Source organism: Bradysia coprophila, unplaced genomic scaffold (genome assembly GCF_014529535.1).
Source record: "Bradysia coprophila strain Holo2 unplaced genomic scaffold, BU_Bcop_v1 contig_151, whole genome shotgun sequence".
Taxonomy (NCBI): domain Eukaryota; kingdom Metazoa; phylum Arthropoda; class Insecta; order Diptera; family Sciaridae; genus Bradysia; species Bradysia coprophila.
This window is the reverse complement of record NW_023503423.1, coordinates 5,614,990-5,637,056: the sequence shown is the minus strand read 5'-3', so window position 1 is coordinate 5,637,056 and position 22,067 is coordinate 5,614,990. Positions and strand designations below refer to the sequence as shown.

The 22,067-nt window shown below is 35.1% G+C and overlaps 1 protein-coding gene and 1 long non-coding RNA gene across 3 annotated transcripts; both read right to left on the bottom strand.

Annotated features, from left to right (window-relative positions):
* Positions 1–7,527: 7,527 nt before the first annotated feature.
* LOC119074722 lies at positions 7,528–20,202 on the bottom strand. The gene is made up of 3 exons (XR_005087225.1): positions 20,011–20,202; positions 18,393–18,395; positions 7,528–7,541 (listed from the first exon to the last, which is right to left on the bottom strand). It is a non-coding gene; the product is annotated as an uncharacterized LOC119074722 (long non-coding RNA).
* Positions 8,181–9,745, bottom strand: LOC119074633. Of its 2 annotated transcripts, XM_037180904.1 has the most exons (3): positions 9,069–9,745; positions 8,907–9,015; positions 8,181–8,845 (listed from the first exon to the last, which is right to left on the bottom strand). In XM_037180904.1, the coding sequence occupies exons 1-3, from the start codon at positions 9,583–9,585 to the stop codon at positions 8,197–8,199; spliced, it is 1,275 nt and encodes a 424-aa protein (XP_037036799.1). In that variant the 5' UTR covers positions 9,586–9,745; the 3' UTR covers positions 8,181–8,196. The 2 variants fall into 2 exon arrangements, with proteins under 2 accessions (XP_037036799.1, XP_037036800.1); XM_037180905.1 differs by having other exon boundaries at positions 8,181–9,015.
* Positions 20,203–22,067: the final 1,865 nt, after the last annotated feature.

Here is a 22,067-nt window from a genome sequence, read left to right as displayed (position 1 = left end):
ACCGAACAAACGAAAAATAAAAAAATTTATCCAAGAGATTTCAAAATCGACATATAATTCTGTTGAATGGAAAAAATGTAGAGAAATACTTGAAAGGCGGCAATAGTTTGTCAAAAAACTGAAGTATGCGCAAAAAAAAGGAGATGCGATTCTCGGTTAGTTTTTAAAGAGACGTGCGACGAGACAGAATTCGTATCAATGTCATTTTTCGGCTTACGTTTTTCTTTTCATATTTTTTTCTTCTTTGACGATTTTTTTCACAACAATAAACTGTAGAATACATTACATCGATTAATCAGACACTTCATATAAATGACTTGTGCTGGCTTTTTCCTTTCTGTACGTTAGAGTTACACAATTTATATTAGCAACTTAGACGATTAATTCAAGTTTCCACTAGAACTGAGACTACCCAAAATGGTGACTATTTGTGCCCAGGAGAAGATTACAGCATAAGTTTCTCAATTCTATCCCGATTCTTCATGATAGAGTACGCTTCACTACTTCACTGAAAAATATCGTGTTGCAACAAAGTCAATGAGAGAAAAATAATTAATTTTTTACTCGACGGATTTCAGTCAAAAAAAAAAATGCCATCGTACTAGAGCACTGCGCCGTTCAGCCACGCCGAGGCCGCCGCCGAAAAAGCACATCAGCCGGAACCGCCGCCGATACCCTTCTCAGCCGCCTCAGCCGTGTTAAAAATCGGCGGCGGAAGATGGCTTGCGAAAGTTTTGGTTTTAACACAGTTTGGGAGAATTTTTTTCGTTGGCTTACAAAATTGTGTACGCACCTGTCGACTGGTAGAGGGCAGTACAATAAAGTCATGAATGTACTACATGTGAAATGGTAAATCGTGCGCGTGTTTTAGTTGTAGTACGAATGAGATCAGCTTATACAGCTAAAGCCTTTGTTGAATGTTTGATTCCTTTTTTGAATGGAAGCGGTTTCGTCTAATCCATATGAAACAAATATCTCTGTAACTGACTTCTGACTTGCGTACTTCTATGAGATTTGATTCGATTGTAGCAATACAGGAGAACAAAAGTGAATATCGTCAGGTATTTTGATTTGGGACTCATTGTGGATTCCAAATGATTCCACACAAAATGTGTTTAACAAAAGAGGACCTAGATTAATTTCATTTCAGCTGGCGATCGCGTGCCTACCAAAAATTCCGAATGTGAAATATTGGTCCTTTATTGGTTAAACAAATTTTGTGTGGAATCATTTGAAATCCAAAACTAGTCCCAAATCAGTAAACCTAACGGTATTCACTTTTCTTCTACTGTATTTTAATTATGTTATTCAGCCGGCTGAGCCGGCTAGCCGCCATAAATATCATACTAGCCGGCCGCCGAAGGGTGTCGGCTACGTTTTAGCCGCCAACTGTCCATCGGCTGAACGGCGCAGTGCTCTACACCGTACAAACCCCAAAAGATGCGAGAGAAGACAATCAGACTACATCTCGTAATCATTTATCTGATTTTTACTAAACATCACCTTAATTATTGGAGAACTCGGCTTCGTCTCGGTTCGGGAAATTTCACACAAAAATCGTAAAGTGGGCAGTTAATGTGGTCAATATACTACGTACGAAGACGTAAGACATATTCATAGACTCTGTGTTCTAAATTATTTAACTGACATGTTCCTGATACCTTCTTATCGAAATGGTTTATTCATTTGAAGTTTTGGCAATTTGATTCGACACCCATTTTTCATAACTTCAATTTTTTCTTCTTTTAATTAACTTACACATTACTTCTTCATTTATGTTTTACTCACTCTCCGTCCATGATCAGTTCATCTAACGTGAACAACCCGTCGGCGATGACATAAAAATTTATTATTATTTTTACTTCAACTTTTTTGTTTTCATTCTCTCGTCCATTGAACACAATCCACAGTGTGTTCATTTTATGTTGTGTAATTCAATGTTCATTAAACGCTTAATTTCCATTATTAGCAATTATTTCATTAACGCAAGATGGAAACATTCATTAAATTAATGTAGCGATAAAAATAGCGCGCATACACTTGTGGAATAGGATTGGATGAAATGTTATGCAATTATGGTGGTATTGCACCGGCACATAAACAAAATATTTGTTTCGTTTCGTCTTACTCAATAATGCAGATGAGATGAATCAATCTCAACTTAACAGTTCAGTGTAGACATTTGACACAGTCATGTCTATTCAGACATTCCATATATGAGTAAAAGGGTAATGCACTAATGCACCCATCCATTTAGAGAGGAATATCTTGGGTTGACTAAATCCAGACGTAAAGTTCTTAGAACAAATTTCAGAAGTTCTTCTCATGAGGTACGTATCAGATTCTTCTGTAGCTGCGACTGTAACAGTTCAGTGTTCAGTCTTCATCTTCAATCCTTACAATGCGCTTCTTCAAATGTATTTTCCTCTTGCAGAGAAATTTCGGAAGATGGACAGGAACTTAAAAGCCAGTTCATTGTTCCTACGTTTACATTTACAAATTTTCCCGATAAATCGAAGCAAATTTCTGATAACAATCTACACCGCTTTTCGCCACTATTACTTTTATTCCAACCGCCACATGCTGTGATTATATTTATCCAGCCAAGCAAAACCAAATGACAATGCAGTATATCGCCGACACACATAAAAGGAAGACAGATGAGAGGGATGTGATTTTTTCTCGGAACTTTATTTTCGTACATTTGACGAATTTCCCATATTCCCATCCAAAAATTATTTTCGAACTATATTTCGTCGATAAATAACTAAAAATGCTGATGGTGGCATTATGTGTGGATGTAATATGTTGTGAGACGAAATGACGTAGGCGAAAATTATTCCACCTTTTTTCTCCAAACATTTTGTTACATACGAATATGCCGAACCTGATCGTAAAGGTTTTCTTTTAAATGGCGATATGAATGCATTAAACTAAATTGAAGACAACATGAAGGACTGACTCTGTAACATCAGGCCGCTTGTAACAATAAAAACTCAAAGTTAATTCTAATCATCTTAACCTGTCATAGATGGCAAGCATATTAACAGTTTAACTATCTGATCTATGACTTCATTTGATCGAAGATTTTCAGAGATTGATTTCAGAAATCTTTTATTTCATTTGTTGTGTACATGCTTTTTGCTATATAAGACCTCATTACTGAGAGCTTGTCGTTTATTATTGCTGTCGTTGTCGATAACAGCTGACAGCCGTCTATAACAGGTTAAAGCATTATTCTACACGACAAGCTTTACTAATGCAGTGTTAAAATGCATGTTGAAAGAAATGAAGTAAAAGATTTGAAATCCATCATTTGGAAATATTTAGATAAAAAATGAAGTAATAGATCCGCTAGTAAAATTTCTGACAAGGTGGCAGTCTGTGACACGTTAATTAGCATCATCAGTCTCGTATTTGAAGCCTGAGATATCGATATGTTGAATACAGTTTGAAACAATAGGGTGATAGGTTTTGATATGAATCGTTTTACTTTCTGTTAACACACCCTCTTTAAAGATGCGTTTTTAGCTTATTTAACTGTATGACCCTACCAAATCTAAATAATTATCAGTTGCGATATACATTACCAGAGAATGATATCCTTTCAACTTGTTTTTTTATGATTACACGAAGAAAAAGGTCTTCTACTCACTCATTGCTCTTTTTTCCATAAAATTCATTCATAATCTTTCAATTCATGTGCATAAATTAACATAAAAAATGGAAAATTACCATCGCGTGCATATAATAAACTGTTATGGATTTTCATATAATAACCTTTGAATCTTTCTGAGTGCGTGGTGTATTATATAGCTTCTTGTTGTTCTTTTTTTTGTTTTGTTTTTATTTCATTTTTCTCATTATTAAATTAAGGATTTTTTTCTTTAAATTTGGTTGTTTGAATGGTTCGTTAAGAAGTCTGCAAAAATTTGTCTAACGCATAAAAGGAGATTCATTTTCAGAGATTCTTTTTGTTCTCATAATGGCTAAGATAATTAATGTTTTATCGTTGCTGTAGCTCTAACAAAATTTCGGAATAAATTTTGAACGATGCTTATATCCATCAGACGATTGTGAAGACTGAACAGGCATCCATACTACTTAAGTCACACTCTCACGGCGTGCTTGAACCGAAATTAATTGATTTTTTTAAGTATACGGAATTTATCTTACTGTATAACCTATAGTGACTTACTTTTGGCCAAGACATCAATCGCTGTTTCATCAAGAAGCCATGATAACACCATTGTGTCAAAAATGTGCCATCGTGACTTCTTGGTGCAAGATCGATGTAAAGATTGCCTTGACCAAAAATAGGTCCTTTTTATGATCAGACGATGTCAAATTGTTTGAAACCACACAAAAAAAAATTTGTATGGTGACGGTGACACATCTCCTCGGCTCGTAGAACTCGAAGAAAATTGACATGAAATCGACGACGTTTTTTTCTCACGCACTGAGATGTAATTCTATAAAACTTTTGTTTTGTGATTCCGAACAATTTTCCATCTGCAATCCTATAAACAGTCCTTTGAGCCAACCAAATTTGTATCTAAGTTTGCTTCAGCTGTTCTAATAGCTGATTCATTCTTGCCAACACACAGGTTATACGTCTTTATACGGGTTCTATAATCGCAAGCGCGAATAATATATATTATGCACCTGTTGCCAAGATTGGTATTTTGACGTGTAGGACATTATTGCCATAGCCGAAGGCGTGGGCCATAATGCCTATACGTCAAAATAACAGTCTGGCAATAGGTGCATATCATATTTTATCTGTCGAGAACAGATATATCGAGATAAGTAAAAACTCCCTAGGGAGATAAGCTCGAGATTATAGTTCTAGACAGATAAACAGTATTAAACACGCATAAACATGGTGCACATATGAGTGGAGCAGCTGGTGAAACTACTGAAGCAAACTTAGATACGATTTTGATTGGCATCAACTGTAAAAGATCAATCTAGACTTTCATTTGTTGAACGAAATTTTTGTGGAAACAATTACAAATCACAATTAGTCTCAAATCAGAAAACATGTGGTATTTCACGCGAGTGTAAAGATCGTTTGGCGTGTTTACAAATTACATTTAGAGAAATTTATTTTTTTTTTTTGTCACGTCGTAAATGAACTGAACAGAAGTTCCAAAAAAAGAACATGATGTTGATAACAGCATTTAGTTTTACATAATAGGGTTCCCGTTCAAACAATTAAAGTTCGATTTGGGCCATCCCTCTGAATGTATACCTTAATTCAACATAAAAACACCTTTTCGCTTTAAACCTGTAATTTTGTTACAGACAAATCCTCAACCATTTTTTTGTTGTTTGCTACCAAAATATAACATTTCGAACAAAATGTTCAACAGTCCAGAACTAATGTGTCAAATATAACGCCATTTGATCACCTGCACACCCATTCTCGTTTGTCTATTTTGATATGAGTATATTAACCCATATGTTGAATGTTTTAGAAAAAAATTATGAAAAAAATGATTTAAAAAAAAATGTTCAGAACAAAAAAACTGTCGCAACTACTTAGTTCCGGTAATTTTTGGAACCAACTTTTTTTTGCACCGGAAAATGTTTAAATTGTTGATAAATTGATTATAGAGGTGAGCAATAATTTACCTTTTGTTGTATTGAATTTCAATGCGACGCAAATCATTCAGGCAGCTAGTGTGTGTAAAACCTTTACATCCAAGTGAAGTACGTATCACATCAGATATAAATTTTGTTGAACCTTTGAGTTGAGAAACTAAAAACAAAATCGAAAGAAATGGAAGTAATGCACTCGATGTTGCAAAAAAAAAGAAAAGAAAGAAAAATCACATTGACTCCAAACCAAACAGTCCAACTAACCGAAATTATGAATCTTGGGTGTGCTTTTTACGAAAAATCTCACCGAGAAATTAGCTCTATCGTTCTTGGCGGAAGGCTTTGTTGCGTAAGAAGAAATGCCGATTTTAAGTTTGTTAAACTCGAGGAACATGAGACAAACAAAGCGAGGCGCTCATATTCCGATTCTTTCATATTGAATGATTTCTGCACTAATTACCACTAATAAAGATAAATAATGCAATTCCGGAAAGACGCAAACACACGGATTATCAGCAAAATAATAATTAACACATGCCACGTCTTAGCAGTCAATCCCAATATAAGGAGACTAGTCATAGATTTATCCAGGTGAATGTTAAGCGAATCATAGGGAAAATGTAACAAGTTTTTTCATTGATCTCATGCAATTAGATTTTTATTATGATTCGCTTAACATGCACGTACGTGGATAAATCTATGACCAGTTTACTTACGTTGTGAATATTGAGACGTGGGCAATGTTAACGAAGCTTGTTATCGTTGACATTTGTGAAGCAACAGTGGCTAAAGAAATATTGTTTTGTCGTATAATGTATGTTTCCATGTTTTAGCGCAGAAACAGTTCATTCCGTCATACAACTAGAATCGTATGCTGGTACATTATTTCACACAATGTCTTGTCAACCTCGGCTTCGCCTCGGGCGAAATATTCTGCAGTAAAACACACGTTGAAGTTAATTGCGGCTTGTCAACTTTCTGCACCCTGGACTTTACTTAAATCGTCGAGGAATACCTCCAAATAAATTTCTAAAAAACTAAAACGGAATTCTAGACGTTCAACGTAGTTATTTATGTAGGAGCTCGAGCAGGGTTAGTGAATTAAAAAAGATTTTCACTCTCTTCATCAATCAGGCCCTTCACTAAGTTACAAACCGAACTTTTCATGTTTCAAGCACTACTTTCGACGCCCTCAGCATGTAAATTCCATTTCATAACTCGGGATAAAAATGAAAAGTCTCGTTTTCGTGTGTTTATTGACCTTGACTACGCCTCGGATCAAGAACATTCACACGAAAACTCTACTTTTCATCTTTTTATCCCTAGTCATGTAAATAAGTATTTTGCAAATGGCTTACGATTTGTTGGATATTGTTGACATACTTTACTCTCAGATATCCGACTATCACACATGTACCTGGCCCATGAAAAACTGACAAAATTTCGGTTCGAATAATCATACTTCACGAGAACATAACACCTACCCAAATCACACATTCTATTTGATTTATACTCATGAGGTTATTGAATTGCATGGTCCTCCACCAGAAACAAAATGTAAATGCGAAATTCCATCGCCAACAATCAAATAATAAAAACCGAATACTCAATATTATACGAAATGAGAGAACAAATTTCAAAAAATAACTTCCAAACTCATTTCAATGCAATTTCGACGAGAAGATACATTGGTATCGACACAGTTTTTCTTGTTGCTTACATTAAAATGCCATCAGATTCTGCCACAAAGCACAGCATCCACATTATGCCAGTATCACATTCAAAAATATGTTAAAATCTGTAAATTTTATGTTATATGCAACATACATCTTTCTCGTTGAGTTAAGATATTCACTTTCGTGTAGATATATAGCTGTGTGCAGCCAAAACATTCAAAACGGATGGACGTTTGAATGATGATAGAGACATAAATGGGTCTCGAAGAATTGTGTAATTTTGCATAATGATCCTCAAGTGAACCGAATTGATGCAAAACCTGATTGACTTGATATCTCTCTGGGTGTAGTACATTCATTCAGTGGTTCTTGCAAAAATCAACATAAACACACATACGTACAAATGTGTACACACCAAGCATCGGATCGCCGATCGTCAGTTGTTTGGTTTTTTATTCTTGTCTGATTTTGTATACACACAAAACGGAAAGAGCCAACATACCGATCGAAAATGGATTTTTCTGCAACGTTTTTTTTGCGTGTGTAGCGTAGTGCGTTCGAATGGGTTTTGAAAAGACCTAATTTCCATTTTAACCACTGGTATGCGATTGGAACAAGTGAGATAAGCAATCAGTTGAATCGGTTGCATTTAAAGATTTGACGATAGGAGTTCGGTTCGTCAATTTAATTGTTTTTGATTATAGAAATGTTTTGTATAATCTTATATACGAAGTGGTGTCGAAATGGAATTGTAATTTTCCGTCAGTTGTCCTCAAATGGAGGAGTGATTCAAAAGACTTATTGATTGAACTAAGGTAGTTGATGTGCAGATTGTAGAGTACTTACTTACTCCAATGCCTGATATATCGACAGAATCGACAAGAACAAAGTCCATCTAGTCTGTCAACGAAGCCAATCATTTTATTACGAAAACACTTGCAAATTTCATGTACAATAAGTAGATGATGTAGAAGCTTAGAACTGTAACAAGTATCACAGAAGTAACTTTGTACGACAATTTCGATGCGAAATCAATTCCCTTTCCAACAGACTCCTCTTCAGACCCAACAAAATAATTGGATAATCTACCGATTGTGCATCCGAGAATATATTCCAGCCCGGTCTTAACGTATGACTCGGTAATTGCGAATCTCTCTTCGATCGTATGTGCCGCAGTTGCATTTTCGACTCGATGAATCGGATATTCTGTAGTCAGGAATCCAATCAATGTAGACCGCAATTGTAAAACCAGTCGCTTTTCGGCAAATTTATCGCGTTCTCCAGCAGCGCCATACCTGAACTTAGGCGAGTTGATTTTGTTCGTGAAAACTTTCAAATCTTTCCGTCGATTGCATAGGAAACAATTTTTGTACAAAACTTTGCAGTCGCTGGAGCTACTTATGTTGAGCAGGGAGAAGCAACTACGTCTGGATATTTTTAGGGTATTAATCTGAGCTTTTCTTGATGGTGTTCCCTCTGCTTTTGACTTCAATGTGACTGTGATGTGGTCACCGCAAGCATTTGTCTCATGCTGTACAGTACGTTTGTCTGGGCTGATTTCAATTCTTCCGGTAAAATAAGAGAAGTCGATAAGGAATTCGTGATTGACTTACGTCACTCATTTACTTGTTGTTGCCTGCTTTCGTCAAAGTATTCGTAGATTTTTGTAACTTCCAAAACGACTTCACTTTACTTCCACTTTTTTCGATTATGTCTTTCGGAGTGGGTAAGTGACCTACACGCAATTGAATTACAAAAAAGCAGGACTAAGAGTCGAAGTAAACTCACCTGTGGGGGAGTTAATGGAACCGTCGATAGTCGAAGCGCTGTGATTCGTGTAAACGTTGCTCTTAAAGATCTCTTTCATGTTCTTAATCCTTTTCTTGACCACATTCTCATGTCTAAATTTCAAATCTTTGCTCTTCACATTCTTGTCAACCATTGACTGACTCCTTGCACTTCCAAGTCGTGGGGTTTTTGGTTTTTCAACTCTACCCGACTGTTTCGCACTTCCCTGCTGTGGTGTCTTTGGCCTCTTCTTATTCCGGAAGTCATAACTCGCCGTTTTGATTTTAGATTTCCACAGACCGGTATACTTTGCATTGATTTCCTTCTTCTTCTTCAATGTGATCATATTTTCGCATTTCCTAAGATCGTCTCCGGTCAGGCTATGCGCTTCTTTGCGATCGACAATGAAAGTGGTAACGAATGACGGATTGTACTTTTTGACAAGCTTCAGCGTAGTTAAAGTGTCCACATTGAATTTTGATGGTTCGTTGGTGTTGAAATTTGCCGGAAAGTTCATGAAAATTTAATTGCTTTTAAAAGGTGTACTATGCGCACAATAGAAAATGCTCTTTGATTTATATGGCCATTGGAGAAAAGATTGAGAAAAAAATGAAATAATCGAAATCAAACAATTTCTGAATGAATTATTTCAGGATATTTTTCCGGCCAACTCTGTGTTGTCGGCATTTGAAATGAATGTGAAACTGGAGTACATTGGATGTAAATATTGGCTTGTTCATTCTACAAAAGCGATCAATTCTAGTTGAGGTCTGTGTTAAGTACCAAAATGTGACGTCGTTACCTTGAGTCATTATCCGTAGTCAGTCTATCGTGTATACCAGAAATTATCCGTGATGGTCGTAACACACAGCGTATCCGGTCGATCGGAAGGTTGCTCGTTGTTAAATGTTCAAAGAAGATCTGTCTAATGACCACAGATTCCGATGTGACCTCCTAGATACCCTGCTAGTTTCTGTTAAAATTTACTTTCCCCTTTAAAAAATGCCTTCGATCACACTTATGATGTCAATCAGTTCCATTTTCCCTTTTACATAGTGATTCGAAACTCTTTTCCCTTTACAACTGCAGAACATACATGATGACAAGGGCAAGGGTGACTAACTGGTCACATTAGGTGTTTCTTTTCAAATATTTATCTCAAGTGAAAATACAGTTTCTTGCTTCAATGATCACGGTTCGTAGCCCTGACTGTGAATCTTTAACCCATTGCTGTGTCTAGGTATGGCCACGAGACAGTCTAAGAGACACTTGGGTCGACCAGATCCGGCGCCATGGCTGTGACGTGAAATGGATAGTTTTTGGCTTTTGTGAGCTTTGTGGGCTTTGTTGTAGAGCTTTCGAAAGCTTTGAGCTTCCTTTTAATTCCATTGGAGAAATGGATTATTTGGGTGGAATGCGATAGAAGCTTAATGCATTCGTAAGCGCCTTAAATGCAAAGTAGATCATAGACCGCCAACCTCTCACTACAGTCTCGCGTGACATCATGTGTTGTTTCCGCCTTGACGTGTGTTATCTACTCTCTGCGTGACACGTCACTTTGGTAGTGAGTACAGACCTCGACCTGACAATGAACTAATTTAAGATTTTATCTGTTCTACTAGAGCACACGATACCGAACGTATAGATATTTGAATAGGGTCGATGGACGGCCCATATGTACACTTTATACATACATTTATGAATTAGAACGAATCGCTCAGAAACTATGATCAGAATGGTGTCTTCCACCGCATCACAAATTGCGTAATTAATTTATTACTTTGATGTAAACATACAGTAAAAATAATAATTTACCATGACCGCATCGCTTCTTGTTCATTTTATGTTTAGCTAAGCAAACAAATCGATTATTCCATATCGGTATTAAACATCAAAACTAAAACAAAGTCAACCACTTCGAAATCAGATCTCCATATCAATTCTCACATCAAACCGCGACACAAAAAAACTGTCCCGTCACTATTTTCCTATTTACTTTGCGTCGCCGTACACACCGACCGCTATGTGCTCTTAATTAAACACAAATTGACTTGACAAAAAAAAATGCTTAACATCCGACACCTTTAATCGAATTTTATGATATCCGAAACTAGCAGTGAAAAAATCGTGGTAAAAACATTCAATTTCCATGCTCATCTCTGTAAGACAAGAGAACATTCTTATACCATCGGTTCATTCATAAATATTTTTTTTCTTTTTTTTTTTTAATTTTGACTTTGACTTTTTTCCATCTTTGTACGCACAATCAACCGAAAAAACGTACACACTAGTTGAAACAACGAAATTCAATCATTCTGATATTATACGTTGCATTAGAGTCAACGTACCTTCTCATCAACCATGGACTCACAATCCATTTTAATGAAAGAGGAAAAAACCAACTCTGGTGTAAGTATTACACCATGCTACTCCAGAAGCTCATGACTATTCAATGCTAAAACAAATAAAAATAGATTAGCGAAGATATGTTGATGGATGCTTTACAACCCATCATCATCATTATCATCATCGACCGAGAAGTGTTATATATATATGCATCAAAGATACACTTATATCGTATGACATACACCAGTTGGCATTCTACTCGTTCATTCATGATATTACTTGATGCAGAAACAAAACGAACCAACAACCAAATCTGATCAAACATTTGAAACATTAGCCAACCAATACACACATCATTCATTCAACAATCACTCAGATGTCCATCTTTTTAACATTTTTGAACATCGAAACCATCTACGCTTTTAATGTAAGTACAATCGAAATAACAATGCAGAGAAAAAGCCTTGGTCTAATTTCAGAAAATTGAAATAGAAGCCATCATTACAATACAAAAGGAGACGGGCAAAGGTGATGATTAAAAATGAATTTAAGTTTTTTTCCACCGCTTCTCCTCTGTTGGAAGTTTTTTTTTTCGTTCATACTTCTGACGACTCATGATGCTCATGATTCGGAATGATTTTCGGTGAGGTGTCGTTTAAAAACATTATATTCTTGACCAGTAAATAATAATGTTGAAAGAGTTTAAATTCATTCGTGTGTACGCGCACCTGATGTACCACGAAATTAGTGATATAAAAAAGAACCGAGTATCTAATTATCGTCGAAAATAATGGATATTTTCGTTGATTGACCGAACGGTATATCCAATGTTTGTTTACTTGTTAGTGGTATTCGTTTTATTTGTTTATGGGCTTTTATACATCTGAGCGCGACACGATGTACAACAATGAACGATTTCAAATTTTTGAATTTTGATTTTCTTTATTTAAGTGGATTAACTATCTTGGCGACAGTGGTACTTGATGCAATGCTTTCGGAACACTATATCAATTTGCACACGAACAAGTATAGCGAATCATAATCAAAATGAAATTCCAATTCATCACTATCCTTGTAGGCTCGTGGCGGTCTGTGGCTAAGCCACCATAAAAGCTAAACAAAGTTTGGACTTTTGTGTCTCATACGATGTGAACTTAGGAAAGTTTTTTCAAACCTTTATAAGCCGTACAACATGTATGTGACGACGGGGTTTTGATTCTTCTATAGATACGAAGTGCAATGTATCCATATTTGTTAATGTTGTTAATTTGTCGAATCTACTACTGCATTGTGGTCATTCTCAGTTATTTGCTTACATTTCGATGACATTCTATTTCTCAATTAATGAAACGCATTGAGCCTGTAATACTGACTTATAAATTAAGACATGCTTCCATTCAGCATCGTATAACGTTTCCATTTATTTATACTCATTTCTTCGTCTGTGTGATGCGAAGCTCTGATTGAAATTTCTCCTGAATGTTACACTGGGTACGCAAAAGCTTCAAACTCTACCAAATCCATACTCTGTTGCCTGTTCATATGGTTAATTACGGTTCCAGAATTTTATAGAATTTCGAGAGAAATGTTAAGTTGGTACACATGTAGCGAGATAGAAGGAATATATGAATGACAGTTGGCATATAAAGGAGAGAATACGAATTCTCTCCCATAGGTGCCAGCTGTCATTCACATGTTCCTTTTATCTCGCTGCATGTGTATCAACTTAACATTGTTCTAAGAATTTCATCAGAATTCTTGTATTATTGTCGTTACATCGGCTGAATCCTATACAATTCTGGGAATGTAATGTAAGTTACTGTGGAATGAGCCGTATACTGTTGAAAAACTGATTCTTTTTGCTTCCTACTGCGTGACGAAAGAAAGAAAAAATTTAAACCCACGGGCCGAAAGTGACGGATATGTAAGCCTACGCGGCTAAAGCTTCGCATTTTTCAACTTTCGTAATACATAACTCTTTCGGCCTCCTCAATCGATACGTAATAGTTATTTGTGTATCTGTTTTGGACGATTGTTTTTAGGCAATTTCGCTTGTTGTAGCCCGAACGAAGTGAGGGCTACATGCGAAAGTGCCTAAAATCAATCGTCCAAAACAGGTACTCAAAAAATTTTTCATGTAAGGGGTCGAAAACCTGAGAAAAATATCGAAACTCCCTCATTTTCGGCCCCGACACATGAAAATAACTAGTACTGACTGTCCAGAAGGCGATTTAACGAGGCTGTTTCTGAATATACTTAGTAAGTTGTGGAAATTACCAAAGACGATGAGAGCTTTTTGGAACTTTTTACAGTCATTGCATTCAGTTCAGCTTTGTAAAGTTGGCAACGTTCATACCATAGAACAATTTCCTTCCTAAAATTGAACCCTTTATTGAAATGAGATGGAAAATCCGTGTGAGTAGTGAGTAGTCTCATAGATCGGATGTAGTATGATTCTTAGTCAATCGCACAAGCTTTCCATTGCACTTTATCAGTGTTGTATTAGTGAAAGTATTCAAAGTTAGAATTTTAAACAAGACAACTCAGTTTGAAGATTTATCTTTGAAAAAGGTTAATAGCACCGATAAATATTCAACAGAAATCTAGAGCAGCTAAATACAAATCATGCTTTATGGTATACTAAATCATGCTATAAAGAGTGACTTGATTTTCAATGGCCTGAATTTGTCCTCTTGACCTATTTGATCATGAGGGATTCTTTTGAAAAACATACTACCGAAAGCAAACACATTTTCCAGTGGATTTTTTTACATGTAACTTGAAAGGTATTCGTTCCTAAAAGCCAAACCAATTTCCAAAAAATTCCTCGACGCCTTGTTTTGCTAGTGGGGAGTTATCAAAAATGGTAAACTTTTCTTATGAAACGTCTTACACCATAAAAGGTCGTGCAGGGAGTCATTAGAAAGGTAATTAAATGTACTTTCAAGGTTTAAAAATCATCCGCACTGAGGTATGATTCAGTTGAAAAAAATTGGGTAAAATATTACGATTGCTGTGAACTTCTAGCGGTTCGTCTGCATCCGAAACGAAACGAAAACATCAAATAATTTTTTTATCTGCTTGCTAGTGGTCCCAGCTTGGCAATGACACCTTACTACTATTATTCTTCAACATCAAACGAATTTTTCCATTATTTTTAGTATAACTAAATCAGTGAGTGGAGTAGAAATGTAAAAATATTTTGATTGTAATTCAATCACCATTCCGATGACTTGTTACATATTCAACAACAAAAAAACTAGCCAGCGTCGTCATTAACAATAAATCAAATCATGTTTTTCACCTGATGTCCACATTGTCCACTATATAATCAACCATCATGTAAGTACTTCCGTTTTTATTAATAAAATATTTATCGTAGATTATCTTCGAATTTACAATTGTTATATCAAAAATTGTGTCATAATTTTTCATAAAAATTGACTTGTTTTGTAAAGCAATTATTATTGGAATTGTTGCCATTAAACATTGTTGTGGTAAATTAAATTTGTGTCAATAGAATTTCCACTATAAAAAAAAAATAATTCAAAATTGCAACACTGTAGCTCGGTATTACATTGAATACGAAGCAAATTACAGTGTTTACGATACATTGTATAGCGACAAAAATTACACTTTATTCATGACAATGATAACAATACAAACATTAATATGGAATGATTCCCTTTCATCAGATCAATTTACTTTATTATTATGCTGGTAGCCCGAACGACTGACCAGTGACCATGTTAGTGAATATTGAGTTCACGATGCATAAAACCGGGTATGACACTATGTTTACTGGAACTAATGAGTCTATATGTTTAGTATTTGTAATAAGGCCGTAGCGAAAACATATCCATCTAATGCCACAACAAATCCTAGACGATGGTGCACTACGTATAGATGAGGTTGATTACCAAGATCACATATTTTTACTTTGAGTTAGACAACTTAACTCATTAACTTATTAAGCTTTAAGAAACTGTAGAGTTTTCGCAACAAAATCATTAAATCTACAACTTCAATTTCTGCATCATGCATTTCTTTACTTAATAAAACTCCGTTTCAACAACGATAAGTAGAATTTTATTAGATAGGTATCATTCTGCCTATGGCCCTTAATCGATTTTTACATTTCACAAACAACAAGCGAATCTCCACATTGTCAGTAAATCTACTACTTCATTTATTGTTTTGTAGTTCATGTTAAAAGTTGTGAATATAACTCGGGATGAAAATGAAAAGTCATGCTTACGTCGGCTTCGCCTCGGATAAACAAAATTCACACTCAGCTTTTCATCGGCAGTTATGTTATTACAGACCAACGGATAAAAAGTCGAGTGTGAGTTTGATTGCCCAGTCGAGCGTTGAAGTCAATAATCACATGTAACGAGACTTTTCATTTTTCATTGCAGAAACTCATGAAATCTTTTACTTCATTAGTTTTGACATCGGCTTTGCTAATATTAGAACAATAACAGATAATTTGTATGGCCATGTTCGACTATAATTTCACAATAATCTACCGCTAATGTTTTTCCATAATTCAGATATCATCTTGAAACTATCGAATTAATGTTACTATTGAGCCAGTTAATTGTGCAGTGAGACAACAGTATCAAGGTTTAATCCATGGTAAAAGGAAAATCGAATCGGATGTAATTTGACTATCCACTTTAAATTGGAATTGGAAACCATCTCCATCGACCTGTAATGTTAACGATAATGATCTCTCATCTGAAACTAAAAACTATTGAACATAATTACGTACATGGCATTATACCTTCTCCGATTTTAATTGAAAGAATTCCATCGTAAAATATATATAATCGACTATACAACAATTACACGTACAATGCCATCAAAATGTCCATCAATGAATCTAAAGCTTAACCAAAATCAATCGAAATAATATTCGTTCGAATTGATTTCGAGTAGCCGAAACTCCCATTCCAATTTCCAATTCGACGGCATTGGGTATAGTGGCGATGTTGTGAACGTTATGTTATTAACATTTGAAAAGATAATTATTTTTAAAATTGAAACAGGAGTATGTTAAATCAATTTGATTCGAATGACTTGAAGAAAATTTATTTTGAAAAAAAACAAGAAAAAAAATGTTGCATTCGATTATGTGTATATATATGATGGAAGTGTGGCTAAATTGTGTATAGTTATGTTATTCCGAACAGCGTATAAATATCGAGTAAAACAACGAAAAATCATTTCTAATTTTGAATTAAACTTCTACTCGAAGAATGTGTGTATAACTACTGCTTCCAGCTATTTTCTTTTTGTTTTCAGCGAACACAATCCATTAAATCAATAGGTGCCGAGTCATTGTTATGCATAATGTCCGTAGAGTTAGCCGACAACTGTAAAACATAAGACAGACTTGATAACTAAATTCTTACTTTCAAAAGTAAGGAGGATGTGGGTAAAACAAGATACTTCTTTCATTTAACCTTTTTCGGACGACTATTCATCTGTTATCGATTAACGTCCCGTTATCAACTTTATTGACAGCATTAATGTCAAATCGGTACAACCCGAAAGTTAGGAATATTGGGAAACAGATGATGCTGATATCACTACCATTGATCAAAACAAAGCAACATGAATTTGTTGTACTGACTACTCAACTCAGTTGTCTGTAGTCTGTTTCCACAGTACGTACAGACTTTAAAGCGAAGTATTCGTTATTGAGAATGCTGTAAGCTACATCAGGCGTAGGGTCAAAGATAAATTGCTGTAATTTAACTATTATACCCCTATCTTACTTCTTTGCCTGATGAGCTTATCAGAGTTTTTCTTAAAGTAAAATTTCCATATTCGCAATATGTATGCAGCAAAATGTCAAAAAATGAAGTAATAGATTTATCATGCTACATTGGACAAAAGCGACCTTGTCATGTTTCAAGCACAACTTTCGACGCCCTCAACATGTTAAATACATTTCATGACTCGGTATAAAAATAAAAAGTCTTCTTTTCGTATGTTTATTGACCCTGGCTGCGACTTGGATCCCACGAAGGCTCTACTTTTCATCTTTTTATCCTTAGTCAATGTCTCGTTGCAATGTGCATTGTTTGGTATTTTTGAAAAGGTGAGATCTGCAGCTTTATGATGATGGTAATTATTTTCAGTTAATGATGAGTGTGAGGGTTACAGGGTTGGCCAAAGTTCACAAATGGAAACACATTTACATATTTGCATACACAAATGCGGTACTAAAATCTTCTAAAACGAAAAAATTACCTTTTTTCCTATTTCTCTTGTAACAGTTTGAATATAATCAGGTTACAAAGTAACCAAAAGTTTTTTAACCAAAAATTTTTTAATTTAAAATGGAACAAATTTGAGATGAAAATTGCAGCTGTTCCTTCCGTTTGGAAAAATCCAAAATTGGCTTCTTCGGCACAGTTGTAACAAAGAATCCAAAAAGAAACTTTTATTTTCAAAACAAAATTCAGCCCATATTTAAATTTAAAAACTACCCGCGAAAAAAGTGGAAAAATCGGAAAATTTTTGGTAATTTTATTTTCCTGAAAAAAAGCTTTGACGTTTCTTTTTCCTTTGAGTTAATATACCACTACACTAGCCCTGGGTGAAGAAAACAGTTCACAATAATTCATTTTGTTGCCGCTACACAAAAAACTTTGAAAAGGAGGTGGATGGGTAAAGAATGAGTTTTTTGTTAAAATCTACGTTTCAACATGTATGCCTTTACACTGACATGTACCCAGAACTCTTGCTTTCTTCAGATTTGTGGTAGCTTCAGTTCACAAACTGGTCACGAGTTAGCAAGTTTGGTTGCTGATAAGTTGATGATTCGTTTTAACTACGATTCGCTAGAATAGTTCGTGTACAAAATGGTATAATGTTGTTAGAGCATTTTTCCAAATACCACTGTCGCGCCAGTCTGATGTGAAATGTTATTTTTGAACGCAATGTTAGTGCAAAACATCGAAAAACTTACTTAATTTTCTTTCATATTGAAACAGTGATCAAATGTCTTACTATAGGTTATAGTGATTCAGATATTACATAAAAATTTCTATATATTTGTGTCCAAATATCTCATCCACCGAGAGATATAAAACTTGTTTATTATAAGAATTAAAATTCATTAAAAAAATCATCAAACAAAACAACAATTGGTGTAACTGATACAGCTCAGAATATAAAGTAATTCAAGCTTCTCCATTCTCTCTTCTCTATTCGATGAAGCTTTCAGAATGCATTTCACTTGAACCTGAAACGCATAAAATCTCTCCATACTGAAGCTAAGCCCTTCACCAACGAAGCTTTGTGAGCGCAACGTATTAAACAAATCTCTCGAAAAATTGCACACATTTCTATATAACGTACAATCGTCGAAGGTAGACCAATAATGCAGCTCTCTTTAACACGGTAGAATGTGATAACGTCGCATTATGCCTCTTTCTCAAGACAAGTGAACAAACATATAGTCTATAGACAAACAAAGTCCGCGACGGCGCATAGTATATTTCTTGGCAACTATATATGAGTATAAACAGCCAGTCAATGTAACAACCTTTTTATTGTTGCGGACGGACCAATGGGAACAAAGAATAGTCGTTTGATTGGCGCGGAGGCGTGGACCATTGTGTGTGTGTCAAAATAAATGAAATTTATTTTTGTTTAAATTTCGTTACAAACGTTTTGCAATTTTTAATTGCGCGCGGATTTTTTTTTCTTTTCTTCATTTGTGGATTTATAGTACGATTGTTCAGTTCGTTTCGTTTCGTTTCGATGGTGCTGAATATATTTATTATGCTGATTGTTAACCATCGAGAGAGAGAAAAAAAGCAATTCTAGTAAGACTAGTAGTACGAAATACATGTTATGCTTTATGCCTGATAATAAATGAAGTTTTGTGGTTTTGGAGATTGAAGAAAATATTTTATTATTCATTGGATTTTGTAAGGCCTTTTTTCCTGAGCATTTTTTTGTGCCTCTGGTTGGCTGGCAGTTTAGGTATTAAATTATGTGTTGTGTGTATTCCACACATGTTCATTTTGTATATAGATTGGCATATGGTCTCGTTTATCGATCATATCCATTTATATAATTCGGAACGACATATTTTTAACGTTTTTGTGCGACGGGAGTATATTGATTGAAAAATGTGCTGAATAAAGTTGAATATTGGTTCGGTTTGATTAAATTTATTTGTTACTTCGTTTTAGAGGGTTTTCGGGCAGGAGAGTAATTCCACTCTTTACAGTAGGTTACATACCAAAAAGAGCTCAAGGAATCAGCCTTCTGCAACGGATACTAGAGTAGAATATAATTCCTAGTCGACATGAGGAGGTGTCATGTTAAATCGACGATAAGTACTGATAACAGCGACACATAGTCGATAGATAGATACTTATAGCTCACCAGGCACCTCAAACTAATTTCCATTTATCGTGACTGCAGATGGCACTCAGTCAATTTCTAAGTGTTTCATTTTTCCCTTCGGTATCAAACCTTACATCTTGCAGGTACTACTTTGAGAAAAAATATTACGTCTGACACGTATAAAGTGTGGTAAGGTAATTATACACCAGTCACGTGTGCGTACTTACACACGACACGTATTTCCATACATAGTCACTGTATAATATACGATGACTAAGGTAAGAAACATGCCACTCGTATTTTATACAAGACGTATGTGTAACAATACGTGTCGTACGTTAGCACACATACGTGTCTGGCGTATAACTTCCTTGCCACACTTTATATGTGTCAGACGTAATCTTTTTTCTCAGTGTACAGGAAATATTTAACCAATGAACCCTGGACAAGTTAATGACTTTTAAACTTAGATTCTAATTTTCGTACGTTTCGTACCTTTGTTCGGCCCATATCCTTCCACATGTTGCCAACAAAAGGAGCTTGAGAGAGGCGTTTCACTCACACGTAGAGTTGAAACGTAAAGACAAGCGCTATTTCTATGTTATGGAATGGATGGAATGCAAGTGGAACGAATAGAACGAAAGAAAGAAACGAGACCCATGGAATTTCCCATTACAACGCATGGACATTTTCCACTGTGCAACGAGGACATGCAGGTTAGCTGTGTTGTACAAACAAACCCTTTTTTTAAACTTTAACCGTCAAATTTACAAGCTGCTTCAACAATCTATACTTTCACAATTTTAACCTTTTCTCATTTGTATTTTGCTACCTAAATATTCTCAGATCATTGTCACATACGTCAAACATGTCAGCGCACCAATATACTTAACTCGATTCAGTTGCAGTCCTTTTGCCAAAAAAATCTTTTACTTCATTAATTTGAACATGCAATTTACTATGTAAGATCACATAAGCAAAAGAGCTCATCAGTTATGTTTATCGTTGCTGTCAATAACAGATGACATATTGGTGAAAGAACATCATTAATTTACTGTGCAACTTACCATTCATCATCACAGTATATCACGAATTAACCTCAGAAGAAGTAACAACAACACAAAAAAAAAACATTGCCAGACAATGCAAAAATGTAACTATGAAAAATAAGCTTCTGCAGCAACAGTTAGTCAATTACTTTTTATTTTATTGCTTGAGAAAAATCCAAATCTTCTATCCTATAAATTGAATACATAAGTTTTTCTAACTCGACAAAACATCTTCACTCTCACAAAAATGTTACCGAAAACAAACCATTTAGGGTGAGCACTAAACTCAAATAACGAGCGATAAAAGTCATTTTTATTGCTATTTAGTAGAGAGATACATATATATACAATCCGGGGTATAATTTGTGTGTTATGATATTGATATAACTCATGTGTGTATAAATACTATTCGAGAGCCATTTCGTACAAGTCGTTTGCTCTGGTAATAATTATCGTCGTCTATGATCGATGTACTTACTGTTTGTTTATATTTATTCAAATTTCCAGCCGTTCACACGAAAAACACATTTGCTTTACCAAACAATTGAAATTTTACCATGAAAAAGCCACCGAAAAAAACCAGCCATTTGAGAAAAACCACATCTAAACACTCGTATTATTGAAATAGAGACAAAAATGTTGCTTGTGATGCACATCAATCACATACACGTCAACGTTATAACAAACTGCACCATTTTGCTGTTTTGTGCATATATGTAAATGAAAATATCTTCATTTTGATCATGACCTATCTCAAGTCGTACATTTTATGTTATGTATGAAAATGTCTAAATGATTAAAAATGTGGCTGCAAGAAAGCAATGCAAAAACAACAAAAAATTGACCCAACATGGTGTTGTTACATTCTCGCATATTTATGTCGTATACAGACTCGTACGTATATATAACACACTCAAGTGTGTACGGGCTCGTACTTTTTTTTTCACGAAGCAATATCTCATACGTAAACCAGGCATATACGCAATTTATTCAGCTAAATGTTTGGTTTTCCCTTCCATCCATTCTAGGAGCAGAATAAGCTGACTGCTTCTTCACATACACAATATATTTAATTTAGCAAAAACAATAAACATTTTTTCACATGCATATGTTGCTTACATGTTGTGGCATGAACATCATGTAATGAATACGTATATAAATGATGTGATATATATATACATATCTACTATCTACATCGTCAGTGCCGTATGTGAGCGCATTATATATGTAT